This window comes from Halichoerus grypus, chromosome 1 (assembly GCF_964656455.1).
Source record: "Halichoerus grypus chromosome 1, mHalGry1.hap1.1, whole genome shotgun sequence".
Lineage (NCBI taxonomy): Eukaryota > Metazoa > Chordata > Mammalia > Carnivora > Phocidae > Halichoerus > Halichoerus grypus.
Window position 1 is genome coordinate 79,688,467 of NC_135712.1, and position 20,341 is coordinate 79,708,807.

The following is a 20,341-nucleotide window of genomic DNA, read 5'->3' on the forward strand; positions in this document are numbered from 1 at the left end:
TTTTTGTGTTTTTAGTTCCAAATTTTCCAAAGCACCTTCATTTCTCTTTCTCTTTTACTCTTTCTTCCTTCTTTATTTTGACTGTCTTCTTTCGTCCCCTTACAAAACCCATGTAGCAGGCAGAGAAGACATCAGTAATCTGGGTTAGTAGATGCAGAAAGTGAGGCAGAGAAGTGACTTGTGCCCCTCAGTTCCATAGTGAGTGAAGATCTGAATTAGAACCCAGAGTTCCTAAAATAAGCCCACCCAAAGTTTATCACTAAAAGACAAGCTGTAAATGGTGGAACTCATTTAACAGACATTCCTTAAACGGCTCAATCCTGCTCTTAATTTTTTGAATTGTGCTACTTCTGCAAGAGGCTGAGCCCATCTGTTATATTTTTAAAATCCAATTTTCATATTTTTTCTAATTTATACATCTATATCATTTTCAAATAGTACCATTAAGGGGGCAAAAGTAAATCTTATAATGACAAAGCAGTTCCCTGAGCCCCAGTGCTGATAACTGCTCTCCAGAAGTAACCATTTTTATCTCTTAGCTGTTTCATTATTCCTAAATAACATATTAACTCGGCAAAGTCTTGATTTTTTTCAGTTTATGATATCGTTTCCTAAATTCCTACTATGAAAGCTGAGTTCTCATTTCTAGCGTTCTCTCTCCATGTCTCTCTCACACACACTGTCCACGGCCATCACCACTGCACGTATACACAATTTCCTCTTGTTCATCCTCCCAGCGCCGTAACTGTGGGGTTGGATCAATAATCAGGGCTTACACACAGCTGAAGCTGAGCCATGTGACATTCTATGGTTACATTTGCTTTTTCTACAAACTTTTGTTTTCCCAGGAGTTAATCGTTGTGGGCTTATTTGCTTGTTAATTTCTTTTTCTGTGTACCTGTTACTGATTCATCCCCAAATTCTCTGCCAGAAGTGTGAATATACTCATTACACTTTTGTTCTTCCCATTCCATTCTCAGGGTAACCTTAATATGTGGGGTGTCCTTCCTGCCACCCCTCGTATTCCATCTACAAGCAAATGGGAACCAGAGAATCTAATGACAGATTCCATTACATGGTTCCTCTCAAGTATCCGAGGTCTGGAGATTTGGACAAGCGACACATAACCCTGATTTCACAATCAAAGACACCTCTACCAAGCACCCAAAGTACATATATTTCATAAATGCCAGTGGGATATAGTGGAGTGAGGTCTATATTTTTGCCCAGACAGAAGGCCTCCCCTCTTCCAGGGAGGGCAGAGCAGCCAGGGAGGATGAAAGGAAAGACCTCAGAGGTGGTTGCCACCTGACATGCTTCTTTCTCTCAGTCCCTTGGCTGAGATGGTCCCAGAAGTTGGTCATGACAAAGGCCTCCTAGGCACCTTTTAAGGCGGCATCCACTTCCTCATTCAGGTCTCCTTTTACCACCTGGGCACCAAGGTTCCAGAGCGCCAGTGCATTTGGTGGAATCACAAACTTGGTCAGTGCTCTCCCAGCCAACTTTTTGCTCCAAAATGGCCCTGGTCACAGAGGCATTCTCAGCTCCTGCAGGGTCAAGGAGAGAAGAAACACAGGAAGGATCAGGAAGAAAGTTCACTAAAAGAAGTTGAGCTCCACTATTCAGAGTAGAGCTGCTGTAGTAGCTGCATCAGAAGGTGTCCCCCTGGCTCCCCACATTGGTTTTCAGACTAGGTTTCAGAGGCACCTTTGCAGAAGTCACAGAGAGGAAGGATGGGAGAGGCTTGAGGCAAAAGGTATCCAAATGAGCAGGGTGCCAGACCCTGCCCCAGATTCAACTGAGCAACCCTACTCTTAGTGGGTTAAAGATTTTATTTTGAGATTCTTCATACAATTTTATTTTCAAAAGAGGTTCCTAGTATGTTCTCTTTCCTAAGATAAATATACTAATGGAATACAGTCAGATATATCACAAGAAAGATACACAGTGTCTCTGCCATTCTAAACTACACACAATCCTACACTAGCCGGGTGGAGAATTCTCAATACCATTCCAAGCAAACATGCAAAAGAGACAAAGATTTATATTCAAGGCAGTTTATCTGTAGCATTATTTGAATTGAAACGAACTGGACACAATCTAAATATTTGCCACTAGGGAATCAGTTAAATAAATTATGGCATAACCATAGGACAGAATGGTATATCTCCATTAAAAATTACATTTTCTAAGAATTTTCATAATATGGGAAAATATAACATAAAGTTATATGATATCAATAGAACAGAGAACTGTGATTCCAGGTTGTAAAGAAAAATAATTACACACACAACACACACACACACACACACACACACACACACAGAGCCTAAGACTACTGAAGGCTTTTACACAATATGTTGGTGTTGGAGCCCAAGGACTGGGCATAACATGACGGTATCACACTCACGTTTTTCTTACAGCTATGACATGCACATTCTAACGATTGACTGAAAAAAAACCTAAAAGTCTATAAGGACACAGCAGCACTGTTCGTGATAGCCAAAAGTTGGCAACAACCCAGTTGTCCATCTAGAGTAGACTGGATAAAGTGTGGCAGATTCGCACACCAGCATGCCGCCCAACAACAAGAATAAACAAACTCTTCCAACATGCACCCTGGAAGCATCTCACAAATTAAATGTGGAACAAAAGAGTAAAGGAACAACTATCATATGATTCAGTTTACATAAAATTTAAAAGGAAAAATTAATCTATGGTGATAGACATCAAAATAGTAGTTACTTTGCAGGATAGTGACCCAAAGGAGCTTAACAGGGCCTTCTGCAGGGCTGATAATGTTCATTTTGTGAAAATGTATCAAGCTGTGCAGTTAAGATGCGTGCACCTTTATATATATATAATATATATGTACATATACATATCTATGCATGTATGTATATACATGTATATGTACAAATATACACAAATATTTGTATATATATGAAATATAATACAAATCTTATATATAGATATATAATATATAATTATTAATATAAAATATGTTTAAATTATTAATATAAAATATTTTTAAATTAATACAAATTATATATAATTATTATAAATAATATTATATATTATGATATATAATATATATGTTATACTTCATAGAAAGTTTACTTCAAGGAAAAATAAGAAGTTTAAAGTGACCCAACAGGAGAAGCTAAAATGGGCAGCTATATTCTGGGTGGAAACAAAACCTGAGGCTTTTTAACTAAGCTAATCCCCACCAGGGCAGGTAGGGACCCGTTAAGACCATGTGCTCACGGAAAACAATCAGTGCCTTTTTCTTTTTTTTTTTATTATATTATGTTAATCACCATACATTACATCATTAGTTTTTGATGTAGTGTTCCATGATTCATTGTTTGCGTCTAACACCCAATGCTCCATGCAGTATATGCCCTCTTTAATACCCATCCCCCTCCCCCCCTCCCTTCTAGAACCCTCAGTTTGTTTCTCAGGTCCATAGTCTCTCATGGTTTGTCTCCCCCTCTGATTCCCGCCCCCCTTCATTTTTCCCTTCCTACTATCTTCTTCTTCTTCTTTTTTTTTTAACATATCATGTATTATTTGTTTCAGAGCTACAGGTCTGTGATTCATCAGTCTTACACAATTCACAGCACTCACCATAGCACATACCCTCCCCAATGTCTATCACCCAGCCACCCCATCCCTCCCACCCCCCACCACTCCAGCAACCCTTAGTTTGTATCCTGAGATTAAGAATTCCTCATATCAGTGAGGTCATATGATACATGTCTTTCTCTGACTTACTTCGCTCAGCATAATACTCTCCAGTTCCATCCACGTCATTGCAAATGGCAAGATTTCATTCCTTTAGATGGCTGCATAATATTCCATTGTATATATATACCACATCTTCTTTATCCATTTGTCTGTCAATGGACATCTTGGCTCTTTCCACAGTTTGGCTATTGTGGACATTGCTGCTATAAACATCGGGGTGCATGTACCCCTTTGGATCCCTACATTTGTATCTTTGGGGTAAATACCCAGTAGTGCAATTGCTGGGTCATATGGTAGCTCTATTTTCAACTTTTTGAGGAACGTCCATACTGTTTTCCAGAGTTCAATGCCTTTTTCTTTGTAGTTTGAAGGCATCCTGAGCTGATGTCCAAGCGTTTGCTTAGGGTTCCCTTGATGAAAGGAGTCTGTGGGGGCGCCTGGGTGGCTCAGTTGGTTAAGCGACTGCCTTCGGCTCAGGTCATGATCCTGGAGTCCCGGGATCGAGTCCCACATCGGGCTCCCTGCTCAGCAGGGAGTCTGCTTCTCCCTCTGACCCTCCCCCCTCTCATGCTCTCTGTATCTCATTCTCTCTCTCAAATAAATAAATAAAATCTTAAAAAAAAAAAAAAAAAAAACATTTTAATAAAAAAAAAAAAAAAGAAAGGAGTCTGTGTTTTTGGTCCACCCAGTGAAGAGAACGGGAAGGATTCTCTGCTCCTAACGTTCAGCTGCACACCGCCTTGCCTGTGTTTGCCTCTTATTTCCAAGTGTAATTACCTCCACCCAGTCAGCTCTCAGCCAGAAGGTTGTATAACATGATTCAAGCTGCGGAGTATGACCGTCCCGGGTTTAACACCCAGCTCCACCCCTTACTAGCTGCCTGAGCTTAGACAAGTTTTACACTTCCCCTAAGCTTCGATTTCCTCATTTACAGAATGGGGGTTATAGTAGTATTTACTGCATATCGGCATGGTGAGGATTAAATGAAATTAAACCACTTAATCTATGTGGTGTGGTTAAAAGAAATGAACTGCTATTATTTCTCAACCCACTTTGCACTATCCGGTTAGTTTCCTCACTGCAACCAGCCTCTTACCCCACATTGCCGTTCATCCTCTCCAATGCACTAAACTGATATGTGCTCAAAGAGCAGCAGTTAGCTTATCAAAAAGGAAAATATGGAAATAAATCTGCCTGGGGGTGGGGGAGGCATGAAGCACATTTGAATCCAAACAAAAGATTTAGTGGTTAGCCAAGCTTGGAGGGTTTCTGGTCTCCCACTCTCCACCGCAATTTATCTTGAAGAATGAATGACACCTTGACTCTACCCTTCTCCTCGGGTCTTAATGACACATCCAAGGAAACAGAGAAGCTTGGGGGATCTGGAGAGTTTGTCTTGACGAAGGTGAGGCAAATGAGGCACTCACCTCAGTACACAATTTTTTTTTTTAAAGATTTTATTTATTTGACAGAGAGAGAGAGACAGCAAGAGCAGGAACACAAGCAGGGGGAGTGGGAGAGGGAGAAGCAGGCTTCCTGCCAAGCAGGGAGTCCGATGTGGGACTCAATCCCAGGACCCTGGGATCATGACCTGAGCCGAAGGCAGACGCCTAACGACTGAGCCACCCAGGCGCCCCTCAGTACACAATTTAAGGGATCGCCAAAAACTGCATGATGAAGATAAAGATCTTAATGCAATATTTTTAAAAATCAAAATGAATCCCCAACATCCATGGTGAACATATTTCAAAATGTTCAGTAAAGACAGGATCAAGCAAGGCCAGGATTAGGGTGAGGCAGGGGAGGCTAAGTCTCCTTAACATGTACAGGACTCCTGACCATCTTAAATTCTTAGATTTTACCCAAGAGAGCCACTGCTGTCTGGTAAAACATACATTTGTGTAATTTTCTTTTTTTTAATTTTTTATTGTTATATTAATCACCATACATTACATCATTAGTTTTTGATGTAGTGTTCCATGATTCATTGTTTACGTATAACACCAGTGCTCCATTCAATATGTGCCCTCTTTAATACCCATCACCAGGCTAACCCATCCCCCCACACCCCTCCCCTCTAGAACCCTCAGTTTGTTTTTCAGAGTCCATAGTCTCTCATGGTTCGTCTCCCCCTCCGATTTCCCCCTCTTCATTCTTCCCCTCCTACTATCTTTTTTTTTTTTTTTAACATATATTGCATTATTTGTTTCAGAGGTACAGATCTGAGATTCAACAGTCTTACACAGGTCACAGCGCTCACCATAGCACATACCCTCCCCAATGTCTATCACCCAGCCACCCCATCCCTCCCACCCCCCACCACTCCAGCAACCCTCAGTTTGTTTCCTGAGATTAAGAATTCCTCATATCAGTGAGGTCATATGATACATGTCTTTCTCTGATTGACTTACTTCGCTCAGCATAACACCCTCCAGTTCCATCCACGTCGTTGCAAATGGCAAGATCTCATTCCTTTTGATGGCTGCATAATATTCCATTGTATATATACCACATCTTCTTTATCCATTCATCTGTCGATGGACATCTTGGCTCTTCCCACAGTTTGGCTATTGTGGACATTGCTGCTATAAACATCGGGGTGCCCATACCCCTTTGGATCCCTACATTTGTATCTTTGGGGTAAATACCCAGTAGTGCAATTGCTGGATCGTATGGTAGCTCTATTTTCAACTTTTTAAACTAGATGATTCCCTTTCTGTAGGAGCCTGGCCCAGGATCCTTCATCCTGCCAGTTCCCTTTGGAGCAGACTAAGCCTTGGTATACCTGCATTTCCCACAACAGCAGCAAGAGTGTGTGTGTGTGTGTGTGTGTGTGTGTGTGTGTGTGTGTGTTCTCTCCCATTTGAGAGAATGAGGACAAATTCTCAGGGGAGAAAATTGATTAGCCTAACTTGGGTAAGTATCCACCCACAGTCCACTCAGCTGAGACGTTGTGTACCTACTCTGTCCCAGCCACTATGTTAGGTATTAACAAAATATCTTCTCCTTACACCAACCCTGTGATTTAGGTATTACTGCCTTTGCTTTTCAGATGAGGAAAGTGAGTTACATCTAAAGCCACAGAACTAGGATGTGGCAGAGCCGGGATTAGAATTAAGTTCTTCTTTCTGTCTAGATGCAAAGCCCATGCTGTTTTCAATAAACACACTGCCTCCCTTTCTATATAAGAAGGACATGGTAACTGTTCAATAATTTCTCAATATTATAGTAAACTTAAGCTAAATTATTGGTGTTCTAAAAAGGGAAAAATCACTTACCACTTGGAGAGAAGAGTAAAAGGAAAAAATCTGGGGAAGGACTTATGAAAGGCTTCATATCTAATCTAATTCAGATAAGAATTAGGATTGTAGAACTGGGTAAGAAAGATATTCCTGCCAAAGGATAAAGCTTTATAAGCCCGTAACAGCTTTAAGCATTAAAAAGTTTAGATGAAGTTCTTTGCTTGTTTATGTTTCTCAGATTTGAACGGATTTTTCTTATTTATCAAATGACGCATTCCCCTGAAGAAGATTTGGAAAATTCTAGTAAGTGTAAATTAGGATCACTTTCCTCATTATAGCACTACCTTCCGCGAGGGAGCCACATTTAACATATTTGGTCCCATATTTTTTATTCATTTTTGTCTTTATATAGTTGAGATCATTCTTTACATACAGGTGGGTCGCTATTGAGGGGTAAAATAAAGATGAACAAAAATAAAGATGAATAAAATATAATAAAACCATGTTAGTATATTCCAGATTTTACTGGTCAGGACTCTCATTGACAGACACTGATTATGGAAATTATTCAAAAGATATCAGTCAATTTTAGAAACCTCAGAAATTCTGAGAACAAATCTCAGAGGCTGAATGGTCAGGACATGCCTCAGAATGATGCATAGAACTGGTCTGGCAAAGATACCAGGGCTGCTATCCCTGAGCAGGGCCACCGCAACTTAGAGTCACCAACACTGCTGACCCTGGGTGGGGGACAATGGCAGCTTCGAGATAAACCTGTATACAAACGGGAACAGGGGCGCCTGAGTGGCTCAGTCGTTAAGCATCTGCTTTTGGGCCAGGTCATGATCCCAGGATCCTGGGGTCGAGCCCCACATGGGGCTCCCTGCTCCGCGGGAAGCCTGCTTCTCCCTCTCCCACTCCCCCTGCTTGTGTTCCTGCTCTCGCTATCTCTCTCTGTCAAATAAAAACAAAACAAAACAAAACAAAAAAACAAATGGGAACAAAATTTACAATAAAAGCAGAACCATATAGAAGAGGACAAGTTATTTAATACCCAATGTTGGGGAAGCTGGTGATACCTCTACGGGGAAAAAAAATAAAACGATCTATGTCCCACACCACACACAAAAGTAGACTGTACTTGGAATTGAACCTAAATGTGATAGCTGAAAACAGCAGACAGAACAAAGTATAGAACGTCTTTGTAACTTATGATCATGGAAAGATTCATAAAAAATTCATAAACAAAATTTCTCAGTACACTGGTAGCTAGTTTAACACCTTAATAGGGAAGGTATCAAATAAAAGAGCTATAGCACCAGAGTCTCCATCAGATGCTGAGAAACAAGCTACGCAGTGTGAATCAGAGCCCCAAATGCCCACGGTCCTGGCTAGGAGTGGTAGAGGAATGCCACAAGGAGGAGGCAAGTGATAGCTCCCTAGGGCCTTCTTGGACTGAATCAGGAGTGATTGGGGATGGGAGGGAAGGTTCCAGAGATTCAGCTGGTTGAGTATCAAATACTGTGTTGTAATTGATCATTCGACTTCTCACCTCACCATGCTGATATGGTCTGGGAAGACTTGTGTTAATTTTTTTTAAAAACCTCTATCCATTCAATTTTAATGGTATTGACCCTATAAATATTCTGGTGAGGCATTATTAACATGAAGACATTCATTTTCCCATAGCAAATCAGCAAAAGAAAATCTCTCACATCAGATTTGTCTGATAAGACAAATATCAGAAGACAAAGAGAGTTTTAACCTTCTCTCTCACTTCTGTCCGTTTCAGGAAATTTTTCCTGCCAGCTAAACCCTGTTTTCTTTATTTGCTCCTATGTTGTCATAATGAAAACTGTACAACTGCTGTCAAACGTTTAAAAGAAACCAAAAAAAGAAAAACCTAGAGGAAAATGTAAGGGTACATTTATCTTACCTCAGGATGAGAAAGGACTTTCTCAGCTTAAATAGAATAAAAAAAATTCCTAACAAACAAAATGTATAGCTCTGATTACATGAAAATTTATAATTTCTTGTGGTCAGCATACATTGAGATAGCTACCCAGCTCACAGTGATTTCCCATTGACCATATTTGTGCCACTGTATCTTTTGCCAGTAAGAAAGTTGCATCGCAAGATAGGGGTGGGCACATGACCCAGCCTAGCCAATCATAGTACCTCTCTCCTCCCACTTCCTATCATTTTGTCCTCCATTCATTCCACAGCTATTCATTGAGTGGGGATTCAGTGATGAGCAAAATATTTCTGTCCTCTTAAAGCTTAGAGTTTGGGGAAAATTAAACATTAATCAAAACAAACATAGAAAATTGTTAAATAAATTATGTACAGCCATATGGTAGAATATTATACAACCAGTAGTATACATGCAGGATATAACACCACTTTTATAATCAGAGAAAAGAATCCAATTATAATGTTCCAATTGCCAACAAGTCACAAGGAGGCAGGCTTCCACCTCATCTGGTCCAGATCTGCTCTCGGCACCTCAAGCCTCCTTACTACTCAGCCGTGCTCACAGGCATCCCGTGGTCTGGTCTCTAGGCTCCTGGAACCTGCCAAACATTCTCACCTCAGTGCCTTTGTGCCCTGGCTGATTCCCTCCTCAGAACACAGCTTTCTTGCTCTTGAAACAGCTGGCTTCTCATCTTCATAAAAAGGGCATGGTATATGGGGCGCCTGGGTGGCTCAGTCATTAAGCGTCTGCCTTCGGCTCAGGTCATGATCCCAGGGTCCTGGGATTGAGCCCCGCATCGGGCTTCTTGCTCAGCGGGAAGCCTGCTTCTCCCTCTCCCACTCCCCCTGCTTGTGTTCCCTCTCTCGCTGTCTCTGTTGAATAAATAAATAAAATCTTTTTTTAAAAGGCATGGCATAAAGATCATGACACATATTTACAATGGAATACCATGCAACTGTTTTTTTTTTTTTTTAAAGATTTTATTTATTTGACAGAGAGACACAGCGAGAGAGGAACACAAGCAGGGGGAGGGGGAGAGGGAGAAGCAGGCTTCCCGTGGAGCAGGGAGCCCGATGCGGGGCTCGATCCCAGGACTCTGGGATCATGACCCGAGCGGAAGGCAGACGCTTAACGACTGAGCCACCCAGGCGCCCCTGCAACTGTTTTTTAATACGAGCTAAATCTATGGGTATTAATATGGAAAAATATTTAGTGTATTTTAGATCGCTAAGTGAAAAAAGCAAGTTGCAGAATAGCATGTTAAAAGAAAATGTAGAGCATGATTCCATGTGTTTTGTAAAAAAAAATTGTCTATCAAACATCTAAATTTAGTGTTTTTACACTAAATATTTAACTGGGGAAGCTGAGTAATAAAACTAGGAAAGAAAGGAGAATGGGAAAGAGGATTTTCACCTTTTACATTGCACACTTATTATTGGGGTTTTTTTATATCCTCAACCTATATTATTTATATAATAAGAATTCTAAGGCAAACATTTTCTTTGTAAGTTAAATGTCTGAGCTCTAAATATTGTTATTTTGGTATTCTAGTTTTTGCGCCCTTTATCTCTTTCCCAGATTTCTCTAAGTAGCTGGAAAAGGTCTCTATTTTATTTTTTTTTTTAAGCTGAGCTTTTCTTTAGTGCTCAGGACACTCCAAAGTGATTGGTTATTTCACCACAGTTATTTATATTATGTAGCCATAATCGTCATGCTGTTTCCTTAATTTCCTCTCAGTTCTAAACTGGCTCATGAAAACCTGCCTTAACTAAGTCTCCAAGTTTTGACTTCTACATTCATGTTTCCAAGCAATGGACAGGTGTTGAGTCACTAGATCTACTATTAGTTCTCTGAGGACACTCCCACTTCACTCCTTTAAGGATCTTGCTTTTTTTTTTTAATTTTATTTTATTATGTTATGTTAGTCACCATACAATACATCATTAGTTTTTGATGTAGTGTTCCATGATTCACTTTTTTCTTATAACACCCAGTGCTCCATGCAGTATGTACCCTCCTTAATACCCATCACCAGGCTAACCCATCCCTCCACCCCCCTCCCCTCTAAAACCCTCAGTTTGTTTCTCAGAGTCCATAGTCTCTCATGGTTCATCTCTCCCTCCGATTTCCCAAGGATCTTGCTTATCCAGTGGAAGGTTTCCTTGACCATCTCTATACTGGTAATTCCAGTTCTATATATTCTACCCAGATCTCCCCTGAGTCCCAGATTACAATAACCAGTACTCACTGGACGTCTTTGTTTGGATGTCCCAGCGAAACCTCATTTCCACATGTCCCAAACTGAACTCATCATTTTGCCCACTTGCCCTTATTTTCCTCCCTAGCTAATGGCACCATTGTCCTTCCACCTTGTCACCCAAGCTAAACCTAGATGTTGGTCTAGCTTTTCTCTTGCCTTCACTTCCACACCCCAGTAGAATTTTAGGGGACCACTCCTGGGAGCAATGCTGAATCAGGGTCCAATCAGGAGAGAAAAGCCACATGGTAACATGAACAGAGAACTTTTTTGTTTGTGTGCAGTTCTCAAATAACTTTTAACAACCAGAAGCACCCTCCAGGTGTTCACTTCCTAGAAGGACAGGCTTTATCCAGCTATACAGCCATGGTATCCATCTGGCCACATCTGACATCCTTCTCGCTGACACAAGAATAAGGCAATTTCAAATATTTCCCATGGAATTTTCCATGGTGTTTTTCTTCCTTACAGGGAATTTATCTTTTCTGATTATAAGAGCTTTCGGGTTTTGTAAACTTGCCAGTTTCAGATATGAGCAAGAGAGACTGGTCAGAGTTCCTGAGTCACATTCCAGGGCAGACCCTCCAGAGTTCATACCCCTGAGTCATGCTGAGCCCTGAAACAATGGGATTTGAGGTAGGAAAGCAGCAAGCCTGCCCACGCCATTCTACCCAGCACGGAATTCCCCAGCAGCAACTTCCTTTTTGATCTGTTTGTTCCAGAAGGTTCTCTTCCAGTTCTAGAGGCCAACCACATTCCTTGGCTCATGGCCCCTTCCTCCATCTGCAAAGCCAGGCTTTCTCCTGACACTTCACTCTCACCTCAAACCTTTAATATAAAGAATTATGAACTATAACTGGGGATAGGGATAATGAGAAACTAACTATGAAGAAGTAAAGGGATCGCCAAAGAACATAGGAAGAGCAGATATAAGGAGAAGCCCTACCTGTAGGTCTATCACAGAGTCCCCCCAAAAAGACCTTCCTCTCCTCAAGAGCTGAGGTCCAGACCTTTTCGTAGAGAGCACAGCTGTGGCTCACTGGATGACAGAAGTCGCTCAGGTGCCATCCTGGCAGAACATAATAGAAATCTGCCCTCTAGAAACGACAGATGTTGGCGGGGATGCAGAGAACAGGGAACCCTCCTACACTGTTGGTGGGAATGCAAGCTGGTGCAGGCACTCTGGAAAACAGTATGGAGGTTCCTCAAACAGTTGAAAATAGAGCTACTGTCTGATCCAGCAATTGCACTACTGGGTATTTACCCCAAAGATACAAATATAGTGATCCGAAAGGGTACGTGCACCCCAATGTTTATAGCAGCAATGTCCACAATAGCCAAACTGTGGAAAGAGCTAAATGTCCATCGACAGATGAATGGATAAAGATGTGGTATATATATATACAGTGGAATATTATGCAGCCATCAAAAGGAATGAGATCTTGCCATTTGCAACGACGTGGATGGAACTGGAGGGTGTTATGCTGAGCGAAATAAGTCAATCAGAGAGAGACATGTATCATATGATCTCACCGATATGAGGAACTCTTAATCTCAGGAAACAAACTGAGGGTTGCTGGAGTGGTGGGGGGTGGGAGGGATGGGGTGGCTGGGTGATAGACATTGGGGAGGGTATGTGCTGTATGGTGAGCGCTGTGAATTGTGCAAGACTGTTGAATCATAGATCTGTACCTCTGAAACAAATAATGTAATATATGTTAAGAAAAAAAAAAGAGGAAGATAGCAGGAGGGGAAGAATGAAGGGGGGGAAATCGGAGGGGGAGACGAACCATGAGAGACTATGGACTCTGAGAAACAAACTGAGGGTTCTAGAGGGGAAGGGTGTGGGGGGATGGGTTAGCCTGGTGATGGGTATTAAGGAGGGCACATACTGCATGGAGCACTGGGTGTTATATGCAAACAATGAATCATGGAACACTACATCAAAAACTAATGATGTAATGTATGGTGATTAACATAACAATAAAAAATTTTTTAAAAAAAGAAAGAAACCTGCCCTCTAGATAATTTTTCAGAAATCTTCCCTCTAGGATGCCAGGGAAAGCTCTTCATGGGGCAGTGTCTCACCTACAAAACCACCATCTGATGTGATGCCAGGGAAAGCCACCAGCTGCTGGGTGCTGCTGGGTGCCGCTGGGTGCCGCTGGGTGCTGCTTGGTACTGTGCACTGTAGGAGCAGAGCACTGGAAAAGCTGCAGCTGCTACAGGAGCCAAAAGGCTCTGCTACAAAACCTGTTGGAGTTGGGGGTGGGTGCTCTAGAGGAAGCTGCTGGCTGCTAGGAGCTGCTTGTAGCCATGCACTGCAGGAGCTGGGATCTGGGGATGCTGCCAACATACTGCAGAAGCTCAGAGCTGAAGAGGGCTATAATCTCTGTAGGAGCTGGTCACTGGGGAAGCTTCATGTGCTGCAGCAGTCTGTGGAACACTCTAGAACTAAAAAGTAAACCCCTTCCTCCTCTAATGCCTGCACAGTGCCCTATACTGCAAAGCTTCAGCGCCAACTGGCAAAAAGGAGATATATATATATAAATATATATTTAATATATATTTATATATATATTAATATATATTAAATATATATATATTTAAAGGGTCACATCTATTTTCACAGAGCAAGCAAAAAGGATGAATTTGGAGCAACGAGCACAGGAAGTCAGGTCCATTCATTCTTCTCTAACACCATTGCCACGGTGTTAGACTTATTCACTTGCTCACTTTCTCTTTTTATTCCTTGTCTGGAATGTTGAAAGAGTCTAGGAACTGGTCTCCTGGCTTGGCTGCCACTCACCCAGATGATGATGTTGTGTGAATTTGCAAGAGAAGGGCTTTCCTTTGGGTGTACAAAGCCCATTGCCTGGGTATCAGCTCTCATGGACCCTTGCTAGGTATGCCCTGCACAGCTGACAGCAGAGGTCTTGTTCCTCCTCTGCCCCTAGACTCCAGTCTTCCTTGGCCATATCACTCCAGATTGCCACCACTTTTCTACAACCTAAACATGACGATATAACTCACCTTTTAACCCCTCAAAACTTCCCTATTACCTACTAAATAAAATCTAAACTCCTTTAAAAAGCATACAAAGTCCTCTGTGATCTGCCTTTTGCTTTCTTCTCCAGTTTATTGAATAACTAAATGAACAAAAATGAAACCATCAATCAAAGAACGCATGAATTTCAGGACAGAAGTTGAACATCAAGGGTCTAGTCTCTATAAAGACTAACAATAATCAAATTTGGGGCAGCTTCTGACTTTTCTCTAAGCTGTGGGAGTAAGTCTCAGTTAAGAGAGTACTCCCAAGCAGGCACATTATTTCCTCTTGCATATACCTCCCCTACCGAGACAAAGTTTTTATGGTCATTTTTCCCTATCTCTTTGCCTTTTATCCACATATTCCCATCATCAAAATCAGTGAGGCCCAGCCTCTGAGAGTCTACCCATTCACTGTTTCCTCTCCATTCTTTCTACCAGTCCTCTCCACCTTGCATTTACAGTATGGGAACCACATGCCACATAGTCCCTCATTCAACAGCCTGGCCCTGTACTAGGTGCTGGAGATATAGATATGAATGGCACATAAACCCTCCAGAATGACCTCCATGTCTTTGCCAGGACAATCTTCCTTGCTTTCAGCGAGTTTTTCCCCTGCTCAGGGACCTAAAAAGCACCTGTTGCCTACTCACTCATTTCTAAATTCATACTTCACTTTCATTCACTCAACAAGTGTAACTGAAGGCTTAACATGCCAGGTACTGGTACGAGGTATAAAGCGGTGGATAAGACAGACATGGGCCCTGTCCTCAAGGAATCTAGTCCAGTGAGGAAGAGACATAAAAGCCAAAATCACAGAAATAACTATAAAATTATTACTGTTTAACTACAATCATTTTGAAAGATTTCAGGGGTGCTTATAAAATTATGTAAACAAGAGATCTAAACTAATCTAAACCAGGAAGCAAGGCAAGGCCTGAGATCTGAGTAGGAGCCCAAGTGTAGGTGTGTGTTGGGAGGAAGAGTGGTTGTTGAATGTCCCAGGAAGAGGTAACAGCTTATTCAAAAGTCTAAGATTGAGGATACAAGGAGTGTGAGAGAATGTGTGCCTACAGCATAGCAAACAAATGGGAGAGTGGCAGATAAGGACCAGATCATGCAGAGAATTGGCAGTTTGTATTAAGGTCTTTGAACTTTATCCTAAAAGTTATGAAGAGCCATTGATGGTTCTAGAGCATGTGGTACCATGAACTGACTTATGTTTTTTTCCCCTCAACATTTTATTATGAAAATGTTCAAACATAGTGAAAAGAATTGTACAATGAACACCTCTCAGTTTGCTCCTGACTTAATTTTTAAATTACATCACATTGACAGTGTCTAGGTGTTAAAAAGGAGGAAAGAAATTTAATCTCTTCTTCCCAGGGAGGCTACAGGGAAGTTTAGAAATGATACAGCCTGGCCAATAAAACGGCTAGAAATTAGTAAGTGCACAAAAACACAAGGGATCGTTGCAAAATTCAAAACACAATTATTGGGAGAAAGTGTACTAGAATTTTTTTCTCAGGTACACCCTATCCCATTTCATCTTTATAAACTATGACTCCAGGTCCAAAGTAATGGTTTGAATCTTTTTAATCACTTTTTTCTTATTAGAACTTGAAATAAAGCTGCTTAAGGTGCTTAAAGCTGTGAAAACTCCACAAACACTAATTTAGTTTCTAAGGTAATTGGAAATTCTCCAGGTAAGTGGAGTTGATGAGGCAAGGGGTATGGAGAAGAAAAGAAAAAAAAAAATTTAATTATACAGGAAGTAGAATTGATGAGCTATGTTAACTAATTAAATAAGGAGGGGAAGAAAGTTTATTTTTTTATTAAAGATTCTATTTATTTATTTGACAGAGAGCAAGCACAAGCAGGGGGAGCGGCAGAGGGAGAACGAGAAGCAGACTCCCTGCAGAGCTGGGAGCCCGGCATGGAGCTCAATCCCAGGACCCTAGGATCATGACCTGAGCTGAAGGCAGATGCTTAATCCCGACTGAGTCACCCAGGTGCCCCTGGTAAGAAAGTTTTAGCAGAGACATTTAGATGGCAGAGGAGGAGATTATTAAAATGATTAATTTTGGACATGTTAATTTTTATAAGCCTCTGAAATATCCAGGTAAAAATTCAAGCAGGCAACAGGAATTTAAGCACAAAACTGAGGAGGGTGTTCAAAGATGTAAATATAAAATTGGAAGCCAGCAGCATGTAGGTCACCGATTGAAACCATGAAAACAGTTGAGGATGGCTCTAGAGAGTGTAAGAAAAGGACAATTGTCACCTTGAGTCATCACCAAACCTCTGGGTCTCTGGTGCCTTAAATACTGATGCTGTACCAAGTAAGAATCAAATTGCCAATTCTTACAACTCAATAATAAAAAGACTGATAACCCAACTAAAAAATGGGCAAGGTATCTGAATAGACATCTCTCCAGAGAAGATCTATACATGACAGATAAACACATGAAAAGATGTTCAACATCATTATTAGGAAAATGCAAATCAAAACCACCATGAGATACCATTTCACACTCATTAGGGTAGCTAGAATTAAATGGCAGTTCCTCAAAAAGTTAAACATAGAGTTACCATACAACCCAGCAATTCCACCCCTAGGTATATTCCCAAAATAATTGGAAATGTATGTTCAGACAAAAACTTGTACATGAATACTCATAGCAGCAGCTATTATTACTCATAATAGCTAAAAAGTGGTAAAGTGCACTTTTGGGTGCAAAAATCTATCAACTGATGAATGAATAAATAAAACGTGATATATCTATATAATAAAGTATTATTCACTAATAAAAAAGAATGAAATACTGATACATGCTACAACATGGATGAACCTTGAAAACATCACATTAAGGAAGCCAATCACAAAGGACTTCATATTATATGATTCCATTTATATGAAATGTCCAGAATAAGCAAAACTATAGAGACAAAGTAGATTTCAGATTCCTTAGAGCTGGAAGGGTTGCAGGAGGACAGTGGAGAGGGAGATGTACAATGACTATTAATCAGTACAGGTTTCTTTTTAGGGGTGATGAAACTGTTGCCACAATGCTTGCACAGTTCTGTAAATACAATAAAAAAACATTTGAATTGTTCACTTTAAATGGGAGCATTGCACGGTGTGTAAATTATACCGTAATAAAGCTGCTTTAATGGCTCTTTACAGGTACCAAACTACCTCACCAGCCGGGTACCATACTTCTTTTTTAATGGGTGGGTAAATGACAGGTGCAGAGGATAAGGTCTGGGCGGTACAGTACTGTATTTATCAAAAAAAACAAAAACAAAAAACAAGTATAAGTGAACCAGAGCAGTTCAAACCCATGTTGTTCAAGAATCCACTATACATCATGCTTTTGTTGGGTGATAAATGAATTAATCATCCCTCCTGTGACATCATTATAGTAGATACCTCTAGCACTTAAAATCATAGTTTATACATGTGTTTAATGGTTCTCCCTTACTAGACAGTGCACTTTTTCAGAATAGTGATTGCGTCTAATTTCAGCACATCAAGAACTGACAGAGTGCTTGGGCACTTAATAGGTGCTCAAATGAAGGTTATTTTCAGGAAGGAAGCATCCACTATTGAATTTAAATAAATGCAAAGTAAAGCATGAGACCCAGTAGGGATATCTGCCCTCTCCAACCAAAAGGCGGCACAAAAAAGGGCAAAAATTAATAAATAAGAAGAAAAGAATCAAGGATGTGAGAAAAGGGCATCTCCTCCCTCCCACCGCCAGGACGGTTTCCCTGGAAAGTTCAAGAGATCGGGTGTGGCCCGTGACATCACGGCACCCTGGGCGACCACCAACCACTAGAGCTGTCCATCCACCACACTTACTTTCCCGCCTCACTGAAACCCAGAGATGGTGGGTAGGGCGCCGCGAGCCGCGGGATTTACGTCACATCCGGTTCCGGACGCGCCACAGCTAGAAAGGGAAGGCCGAGCGCGGAGGGGCGGAGCCAAGAAAGCGCGCGTTCGGAAAGGGGGAGGGGCCGGGTTAAGGAGCGCCTCGTCACGTCCGGCAGACTTAGAGCCCGTGCGGAGGCGGTGCGGAGCGCTTCGGTACTCAGCGGCTCGGGAACCTGTGCGTTTTGTGAGGCTGCGGCGGAGCCTCCATATAGAAGGCGCAAGAGGTTGGCAGCTTCGATTGAAGCACGTCGAGCGGCGACAGCAGCTAGGAGTCATGAGCGACAGCGGCGAGCAGAACTACGGCGAGCGGGTACGTAGAGGTGGTGCAGGGGGCGGTTGTGTGGTACCAGCTTGCATCTCTTCCCAGGCCCGTCGGCCTCGGACCTGGAGACAGGGGCGATTTAGGCTCCGAAGTCTGAGGCTGGGAAGCATGGGAGTTGGGTTTAAAAAGCCCTTGCGGAGAGTGTCTTTAGTCGTTAAGTAGGCCACCGACGGGTTCATGTGGCCCCCTACCCGAGACGGCGGTTTTTTTTTCCGTTAGAAGAGGGGGAAAGATTAAAAATGGCCGCTGCGTCCCCTTGGTGTTGGGGGAGGGGAGCGGTATCTTATTTCGCCGTTGCTCTCCTGCGAAGCCTCGCTGCCGCCATCTTGGGCTGGCGGGCCGGGCGCGCTGCCAGAGGCACAAAATGGCGGAGGAGCCGCGCGTCAAGGCGGGCCCGCGCCTCAGAAGGCCGCGTGGGGGTGGAGAAAGAAAGGCAACGTTCTCTGGGGGGTTTCGCCCGGCGTTTAGTTCAAGAAAGGATCGTTTTATGGACCCCAGAAAGACGGAATCTAGGGTATTCTGGGGGCCTCTTTTAGGGTGGGGGAAACGAATCCGAGGTAGACAAGTTCTGGGCCCGTTAGAGGGGGTTCGCGCGGGCTTTGTATTTGGCCTAAATGGAGTGCTTTTCTTCAATACCGAGAGTGCTTTCAAACGAAAAATCGTTACCAGAGCATCCAGTGGACTAGCTAGCCCCGAGGCCGCAGAGGTTTTCTTCTTTTATGGAGTGGGTATTTTTCACGGGATTGTGTAGAAGAAACTGGCGGGCAATAGTTTATGGCGCCGTTATTTCCTTTGTTTTGAGGCATTCTAAGTCTGAGAACCACAGCTTCTGTTGGTGCACTTTTACTCTGAGTCTCCACCTCCCAAATGTGGAGTTCGGTGGGGCTTAAATTACAGGAATACGACAGTTTCCGGGCTTAAACGTGATACAAAGCTTGTCAGAATCTTGCACATTTTGGAAGTTATGGAGAATTTCTTAGGAGGTTAATAAAAAGCACCATAGAAGTAGTTTTGGTTTTTCTTTTTTTTTTTTTTTTTTAAAGAAGGCGATTTTTTAACTTTGGTAAGGAGTAAGGTGGGTTCTTTTACAGTTGACCTGTTAGGTTTTCCCTTTCTCCCAGTGCCATCCTAAGATCTCAGTAGCAGTCGTCAGGTAAATCTATTCAAATATACTAACAAGCAAACTGCTATAAAACAGACTTGGGGCCCTTCATTAGGAGGGCATTAAAAAAAAAAAAAAACTTCCTATCTTAGCTTCTGGAACGTTGTTGAACTAACTGTGTAACTGGAGCCAAATCTTATTTAGCCTGAAATAACCAGGCTTTACCTGTACAGAGGAATATTGGCTTTTTACGCTTTTCTCTAAGACGGTTGATGACACCGTCACCAGTGCGTCTACCATTATTTTTAAGCCCTTGCTTTCTTAAGGTAAGAAAGTTTCGATTGAGCCCACAGATTGTTAAAGCTGTGATTTCTGATTCTACCAGTTGACTATACTGTTGAAACTAGTCACTGGTGTTTGTACTGGAAAGCAAATGATAAATTTAAGTCTTCAGTTTTCTAAACAATTACTGAGTACTTTTTGCGCTACTGAGAGAATACAAAATGGCTGGTTTCTGAGTAGAAGAGCTCTCAGTTGAATGTACCTGAATAAGTTACTTGTAACGGTGTACTTGTGAAGACGAAAATTGTCCAAAAATAGGCATATTTACATAAGAAACAATTGTTGAAAGTAGGTTCCTGGCTTGAGACCGCTTGAGGGGCGTCATCCCAATTATTTCGCATTCTTGAATTGGTATTTTTTTTTCTA

The 20,341-nt window shown here is 41.8% G+C and overlaps 1 protein-coding gene and 1 long non-coding RNA gene across 3 annotated transcripts in view; one reads left to right on the plus strand and one right to left on the minus strand.

Moving 5' to 3' along the window:
- On the minus strand, positions 1-18,254 carry LOC144381240 (uncharacterized). Its single transcript, XR_013446126.1, has 3 exons — positions 18,138-18,254; positions 1,385-1,547; positions 1-139 (listed from the first exon to the last, which is right to left on the minus strand). It is a non-coding gene; the product is annotated as an uncharacterized LOC144381240 (long non-coding RNA).
- The window catches only part of TRA2B (transformer 2 beta homolog), a 19,075-nt gene continuing 16,893 nt past the window's right edge, over positions 18,160-20,341 (plus strand). Inside the window, exon 1 of one of the 2 annotated variants that reach the window (XM_036066655.2) lies at positions 18,160-18,519. In XM_036066655.2, coding sequence (XP_035922548.1) covers positions 18,163-18,519 — 357 coding nt within the window. In that variant the 5' untranslated portion in view covers positions 18,160-18,162. The remainder of the gene's footprint in view (positions 18,520-20,341) is intronic. The other variant, XM_036066658.2, reaches the window with a different exon arrangement.